The 8,108-nt window shown below is 39.6% G+C and overlaps 1 protein-coding gene across 2 annotated transcripts; it reads left to right on the forward strand.

Annotated features, from left to right (window-relative positions):
- Positions 1–806: 806 nt before the first annotated feature.
- On the forward strand, positions 807–7,310 carry LOC119741899 (zinc finger protein 239-like). 2 transcript variants are annotated; one of them, XM_038217841.1, is made up of 3 exons: positions 807–888; positions 2,784–3,761; positions 4,005–7,310. In XM_038217841.1, the coding sequence occupies exons 2-3, from the start codon at positions 2,996–2,998 to the stop codon at positions 4,403–4,405; spliced, it is 1,167 nt and encodes a 388-aa protein (XP_038073769.1). In that variant the 5' UTR covers positions 807–888; positions 2,784–2,995; the 3' UTR covers positions 4,406–7,310. The 2 variants fall into 2 exon arrangements, with proteins under 2 accessions (XP_038073769.1, XP_038073768.1); XM_038217840.1 differs by having other exon boundaries at positions 2,784–7,310.
- Positions 7,311–8,108: the final 798 nt, after the last annotated feature.

Here is an 8,108-nt window from a genome sequence, read left to right on the forward strand (position 1 = left end):
GTTATAACGAATTAGTAATCCGTAATAACGAATTAAATAATCCGTTATAACGAATTAGTAATCCGTAATAACGAATTAAATAATCCGTAATAACGAATTAATAATCCGTTATAACGAATTAATAATCCGTAATAACGAATTAAATAATCCGTTATAACGAATTAGTAATCCGTAATAACGAATTAAATAATCCGTTATAACGAATTAGTAATCCGTAATAACGAATTAAATAATCCCTAATAACGAATTAATAATCCGTAATAACGAATTAATAATCCGTAATAACGAATTAAATAATCCGTTATAACGAATTAGTAATCCGTAATAACGAATTAAATAATCCGTTATAACGAATTAGTAATCCGTAATAACGAATTAAATAATCCCTAATAACGAATTAATAATCCGTAATAACGAATAATAAAATTATAATAAAATTGGCAGAACTGATACGCACAGTTTTCCGATGGGAATCTGTTTTTGCTTTATTATGTACGCCACGGACGCGAACTTCTCTAAAACCATGAGAAGAAAATATGAGTAGGGGGAAAATGAATTCGAACGAAATAAAATTCGGACATCATTTCCCTTTTTTAAAAAAATCCTCCGAAGCCTAGAGAAAGAAAAAACAATTTGTGCACAAATCTGTTCGAACCCACAACCTCGCGGTGCAAAATATCAACCCCTATCAACTGAGCTATCGCACTGCTTTGCCCGAACTCTGGGGAAAAAAATTATATACCTGCGTGTGTATCATAAAATTATCGTAGAGGGCGCTAAACAAGCCCGGGCACGTTGTAAAAAGAGTCAGCCAACAGAGGGCGCTGATTTGTTCTTTCATTTTCTCGTGGCGCACGTGGGAAGGTCGATGTCTCCGTTGTGCAGCAGGTAAAGGCCTTAAATTTGTAAATGCCGATTCTTTTCATTCTGGAATGCATTTTAGTGGGAAACAGCATTCTGTGTAGGATAGCCCTTATTGACTATTAGTGGAACCAAAATGATGTATTCAGAACCATAAGTCCACGACTATGGAGAATCATTCACGTTTGTTTCACTTGCATCCAGTTCATCAAACATGTGCGTACACGCATACTGTACTGACTGCGTTGGGGACCATGCATGTTGCATGTGCACATCGCATCACACATAGGCGCGACGCGTGCGCATTATCATCGGGTACAAATCCCGTCAACACACCATCAATACTTCACATTCTAATTTGGCAAATGTGATATACTGGAGGTGTTGACGTTGTGTTGACGGTGTGTTGACATGGTTGACGTCAGGGGCGTAAATCCAGGAGGGGGGGGGGGGCTAATCCTATTTTGAATGAAACACCATGCACGCAGACCACAGACCATGTGGATGTCCGCGGGCGAAATCTTTAAAAATCAATTTCTCCTCCCGTTTGGAAGACCCGCACTGTATCTTCGTGCAACTTTCAGTGTTTGTTTCCCTTAAAATGATTCAACTATGAGCTAAAATCGTTTGATATGTTAAGTACATGATAAGCACTGATAACATTTGCAGTATCGCCTCATTTAAATAAATATCACCCTTTTTGCCGGCTTTCATTGGTCGATACCGAGACCCATGAGAAGTCACGCCGAGTGACGCTCATGAATATGCTAATATAAATATGCACTTCGTCATTGTTGCCCGGGCCAAAATCGGCCAACCTAAAAATCAAGCGCGTGAGTTTGGACGGCAAAAAAATCCTCGTCACAATTTTGCTTCGAGGTAAGTTCATGGTGTAACATAAGAGTTTGCAAAAAAAAAAAAGATTTATAGCCCCATCTGAAATTCGGAACATACTCTGATGATATAGGTGTTCAACTACTCGTGAAATAAGAAGTCGGGGGATTCCTAGAAATTGACATAAATACATAGATTTGGGGAAGTTTTAGAGCGATTTCTTCCGGACTTTAAGGTCAGCTTTACTAGTACGTTTCGGCATCGATGACGGCGACTTTTTCATTGGCATGAAGTTAAGAATTTCTTCTTCCATTATAATTTGACATTTCAATCATAATACTGAGCATATTTTCTGAGAAACACAACGTTCAAATAGCCATGTTTGTTTGGTTGGTGCATGAATTTCACTGCTCGGTTATATTGTCCAAGTACGTAATCGGATTAACTTAAGACCTTGGCAGCCACACGGCTTCACTAGTGCTGCTGAAATATTTCGCTGCGCTGTATCCTAGAGCGACACTGCACGTTAAGAAAAGCTAGCTGACTTTTATCAAGCTTCTTGCGCTTGCGACAGTATAGAGTTTTGAGCTATTGGTTGCATTCTGTGATCAGCTTTTCTAATCCGAATTGTCATTCCAGGCAGAAACCTCAATGTTACAGCTAAAGAACCACTAAAAACTTTTGCTAGAATTTTGGATATTTTGCTGTCGTATACTTTTCTATTCAATAAAATAATAAAAATGGTGAACCTGTACAGCGCTTTCCATCGTATCAATAATCTCAAAACGCTATACTACAAATACGCTATTCATCAGGCCACGAGACCAGGCGGCAGCTGATATCAGCGCACATTCGGTCCTCTACCTCACAAGCACCCATTCACATTCTTGGCAGGAGCGCCGAGGCAGTTGTTGTAGAGTATCTTGCCCAAGGGCACAAGTTCAAGTTTTGTATTTTGTTGTGTCGCACATGGAAATGCCATTGAGCGACCCTTTCTCAAAAACGTTTCAATCAGCAAATGTTTGAGTTCATGAACAGAAAACCCCTAAACTTAACACTGTTTTCCTCTCTTGATATAACATCAACAGCTTGTGATTTCAACACAGTCTCCAGGTGACAATCTTGACTGTGAACCCCTGTCTGGAATCTGAAGATTTGACATCAAGGAAAGACTCGATCCAGGAGTGTTATATAACATCCGGCCAGCCCCGGTGATTTCATAGTGTGAAGCATTCTGTGGCGAAAGACGTTTGCAGAATATTTAATCCACCATAAAGATACGTAAAAGCACTTCAGAAAAATGGACACAAAATTAGGACCGGAGGTGAATTGTCACCTAAGGGTGCACACGGATGAGAAACCATCAGTTTGTGTCACCTGTGGTAAAGCCTTTGCTCAGCAAGCTACTGGCATACTAAGCAGACTTGAGAAGATACACACGGGTGATAAACCATTTGTTTGTGAGACCTGTGGTACCGAAGCCTTCGCTGAACAAGGTGATCTACAGAAACTGGAGGGGACACAAACAGGTGAGAAACCATTTGTTTGTGCGACCTGTGGTAAAGCCTTTACTACACAAACAGATTTTCAACGACACCACAAGATTCACATCACCAATAAGAAACCATTTCTTTGTGAGACCTGTGGAAAAGCCTTTACTCAGCAAATTCATCTACGGAATCACAGCAGGGTACATTCGGATGAAAAACCATTTGTTTGTGATACCTGTGGGAAAGCCTTTAATTGGCAAACTGCTCTGCACAGACATCACAGGATACACACCGGTGAGAGATCATTCGTTTGTGAGACCTGTGGTAAAGCCTTTAATCAAAAAAGTACTCTGCATGAACATCGCAGGATACACACTGGTGAGAGACCATTCGTTTGTGAGACCTGTGGTAAAGCCTTTAATCAAAAACGTGTTCTGCATCAACATCGCAGGATACACACTGGTGAGAGACCATTCGTTTGTGAGACCTGTGGTAAAGCCTTTAATCAGCAAAGTGCTCTGCATCACCATCACAGAATACACACTGGCGAGAGACCATTCGTTTGTGAGACCTGTGGTAAAGCCTTTGTCCAACAAAGTCATCTCCATCAACATCAGAGGGTACACGCTGGTGAGAAACCATTCGTTTGTGAGACCTGTGGTAAAGCCTTCACCCAGCAGAATCATCTGCAGAAACACAACAGGACGCACACAGTTGAGAAACCATTCGTTGATGTGACCTGTGGTAAATCCCTTGCTCTGCAAAGTGTTCTGCGTGAACATCACACTGGCGAGAGACCATTCGTTTGTGAGACCTGTGGTAAAGCCTTTGTCCAACAAAGTCATCTCCATCAACATCACAGGGTACACACGGGTGAGAAACCATTTGTTTGTGAGACCTGTGGTAAAGCCTTTGTCCAACAAGGTAACCTCCATCTTCATCACAGGGTACATACTGGAGAGAGGCCATTTGTTTGTGAGACATGTGGAAAATCCTTTGCTCGGCAAAGTGTTCTGCGTGATCATCACAGGGTACACACTGGTGAGAGACCATTCGTTTGTGAGACCTGTGGTAAAGCCTTTGTCCAACAAGGTAACCTCCACCAACATCGCAGGATACACACGGGTAAGAAGCCATTCGTTTGTGAGACCTGTGGTAAAGCCTTTGTTCAGAAAAGTCAGCTGCGTAAACACTACAGGATTCACACTGGCAAGACTTAAGGCAATTGTGCTGTATAATTTTTCCTTCAATTGAAGATTTGTAAGGTGTTACGGGCCCAGTATATCGTGATTGTCCATGAAATTGTTACCTATGGTTTACTGCTACTTACTAGTGGTAGCAATATGCTCAGGTGGCGTACATCAAATTTCCAGAATTTCTTTTGGGACGCATATTTGCATCAATCGTAAATGGTAGTTATTTGTTAGCATTTTGTTTTGAAAAGTATGCAGTACATGTATTTTTGAGATTGCAATACACGTTTTATGTAACATTTTCCAAAGCATAACGTGACTTATGAGGAAATAATCATTCGTACCATTGTAGCCTAAACTTGTATGCATTTGTGTATTCCCAAATAGTCGTACCATCCTAGTAATTAAACAGCCCCCCCCCCCTTTCCCAAAGGGGAAAACCCGAGGTGTGCGTAATGGTCTAAAACACACATTGATGTATATGGAATACCCAACGCTTGTTTGTGCTGCAATACTTTCACAAATGAATGGATTTGGGGATTGCGTTTTATAGCAGATATTGTTACAATGGCCCATTTACAGTTTTAAGGTCGTTCACAGATTCTGGGGGGGGGGGGGAAATAAGGAAAACTGCTGTTCATGTTGCCTGATTCCCTGATCCCACAATGGAGAAATTCATGGCCATTGTAATGTCAGGGTACCAATCTAGCTGGCTTAATTGCACCCGTTCACGGATGAGACCGATTGATAGTCTTTGAGAAAAAGCCAGTGTTTTTTTTTTCAAACGATAGTCAGTATACCAAGTGTTGGAAATTGATACACAATTTTTTTTTTTAATTTTCTTGTTGTTTCTTGAAAATAACTGCACTGGTGCCATGATTTTACAGGACCGTTGAGGCTGTCGTTCACAGTCCAGTAAGGTATTTCATAATATTTTGGTAGTTTTCGTATCTGCAAAATGTTATATGTTGCTTTTATGTAAGGAAATGTAAGTAGAATGGTAATTCAATATGTATTGATTTTGCGATGTATTAATTTTGCCAGGGGATTGATTACTCGGAAGAATTAGTTTCGTATTCCCGATTCCATAGTTATTCTTCCAGAGTGGTCTTAGGTAATTATTATTTGAACTCTGAAAAAAAAATTGCCTCAGTCGTTAGCATGGATGGATGTTGCTCAACGTATACGTTAGGATCAATACACCGTGGTTTTAGTTTTCAAAATTTGTATCCGTGGACTGGCTGCTATGGGGCTGTCCATAAAGTACTTACGCACAAAATGCCGATTTTTGTTTTTAGCCCCTTCGGTAGTTCAACCCGCCCCCCCCCCCTTCTCATTATTGAACTTTATATGTACATTTTAATATAAAGCATAACGAATGCGCTATGCTTGCCAGCTACTTGAAGCAGTCTTTTTATTGGTCATTCGTATTTAAGTTAGTAGTAACTTAACATAAAACAAACTAGTTAACGACTTTAAAACCATAAAGTGTCGTGGACACATGTAGACCTAGACGGCAGAATTTTGGGGGATTTTTGTTGAAAAGTTTGGGGTAAAACGATGGCGAAGACGATATAATGCAACATGATGTTACTTTGAAAGAGAGCGCTCGATCACCATGACGCACCATGAATGTGCAAAACCAGGTTGACTCGCATTGCGTTAACTGTATACATTTGCATACGAAAATCGTATTTCGATCAAAAGACACTCTTCAAATTAAAAATAAAAATCGATTTGAGAAATCAGATTTGCGTTGTGGAAGTTGTTTTGGAATGATAAACAAATAAACGTACTTGACCAAAACTAAGCAGGGGAGACAGTCGCAACTTTATCGTTTTGCGGTCTCTTAAAGTTGATGACCTCCAAAGGAGTTGGCCGGCTGGCGGTGGCATTAGAAAAAAATGTAAATGCTGGGGTGCAGGTGGAGTGTACAGTGTTATATCGATTTTCGATAAAAGCTTGTCCTGGTATTGGTCATAATGATATGAGAATTTACAGTGAATTGATGGCAATTAATTAAAAGCAAACAATTATTGCTCGTGCATATAATGTACGCATTATTTTGTTTGAGCCACGCCCCTCCCCCCAATCGTGCGTGCGTAATATTGATGGACGGCCCGCGATTTTATTTCTCCCAAACGACATCTGCATATGGGTGTACGCTATGGCGTTTGGACTTACTTTTCCAAAAACATGAGAAGAAAATATAAAATAAGAAGGGAAAAAAGGAATATGAACGTTTCGAAATTTATTTCCCTTAAAAAAAAATCCACCAAAGCCGCAGGTTAGAAAAGAAAAAAAATCGGGTGAAAACCGTGTTTTGAACCCGCTAACCTCGCGGTGCAAAATCACGATCCTGTATCGATTGAGATATTGCAGTGCTCGCCAAAACGTGGGGAAAAAATAATTACATGTATATACCTGCGTACGCACCATAAAAGTATCGTAGAGGGCGCTAAATATATGCTGATGTCGTTTGGGAAAAGAAAACTCGCGGACGGCCTCGAACAAGCTCACTAATATTATTGTGTTACAAATTGAGGCTAATAAATGTAGTATATTGTCGCTTGTCTCCCATTTTACCCTATGCCAAGATTTCAGCTAGCCAAATAAACATGTACATTGTTTATTTGACCCAAAGTGTGAAACAGCTTACCAGATTTTATTAAGTTTGTTAAAAGTTTTTTTTTCGATCGCTGGGTTTTGTGAACATAAAAAAACTGCTTGAAATGTTTCTTCATTCATTGAAATTACATTGATTGTCAGGTTTTAAGCTTCCAGTTTATCATTGTTGTAGTAAAGGTTGTTTTTAGTTTTAGCTTAACGGTTGATTCTCTTTATTTTTGATGTTATGAAAATTTTTCGTGCATTTAATTGTTTTATTGACAGGGTCACTTTGAAAAAATAATAAAGTTTTACTGAAAAAACATTTGAGTTTTGTTCGTCCATGGGATTCTGAACAGCTTCCTGAAGCATTTGGTTTCGAATGTCGTGACCTTCGCTTCTCCACTGAAAAAGCCACCGTCGTGGCACTATCGCATGCGCGGCGCGTTGGCCATCTTGTAAGCCCCAAGTCCGGGCGATATTTTCTATTGCATATTTAAAGCCAGGCTCCAGCATTACTCTACATATAGCGAGCATGTGGTAAGGACAAAAAAATTGCGTCCGGCTGATCAGAGGTGTATTGCCTTATCTCTTCAATTTCCCAATTCCATGGCTGACACGGAACTCTCTTATGTTCACGAGGCGGACGGATTTCCGGCCTATTATGCTCGGGTGCACCCATAAACAATGAGCAGCCATCGTAATTTACCAAGTTACCATGCATGTGTTTTTAAGAGATATTTTCACAAAGTTTAAATCAGTTCCAGTTAATTCACACTTTGGCAGTGACCAAGGAAATACCCCATTTGTAAGTAGTATTTTCCTTAATTTTATGAAGCACTTTTAATAAGTTTGACAGACAGAATTAAGTGGATTTTCTGAGATTTTACAGCTAATTATACACTGATCAAACAACATGACATGCGTTTTAGTGTTTAGATTTGACAATAAGACTTTGTAACATGTTTGACTCAACTTGCCCTTTTTATATAGATAAAGACTTTCATGTCATTTTCATGGTTTTCTTAATAGTGTACGTTTTTCTGCTTTATTAAATTGCAGATAATCTCAATCTTAACCTGCGACACAACAACCGTGAGTGCTTGTCAAATAAGTGACATTG

The sequence above is a fragment of the Patiria miniata genome, unplaced genomic scaffold (genome assembly GCF_015706575.1).
Source record: "Patiria miniata isolate m_02_andy unplaced genomic scaffold, ASM1570657v1 HiC_scaffold_5, whole genome shotgun sequence".
NCBI lineage: Eukaryota > Metazoa > Echinodermata > Asteroidea > Valvatida > Asterinidae > Patiria > Patiria miniata.

Excerpts from the sequence above, each read along its gene's own strand:
- LOC119741899 (XM_038217840.1), top strand. The coding sequence starts at position 2,996 with ATGGACACAAAATTAGGACCGGAGGTGAATTGTCACCTAAGGGTGCAC.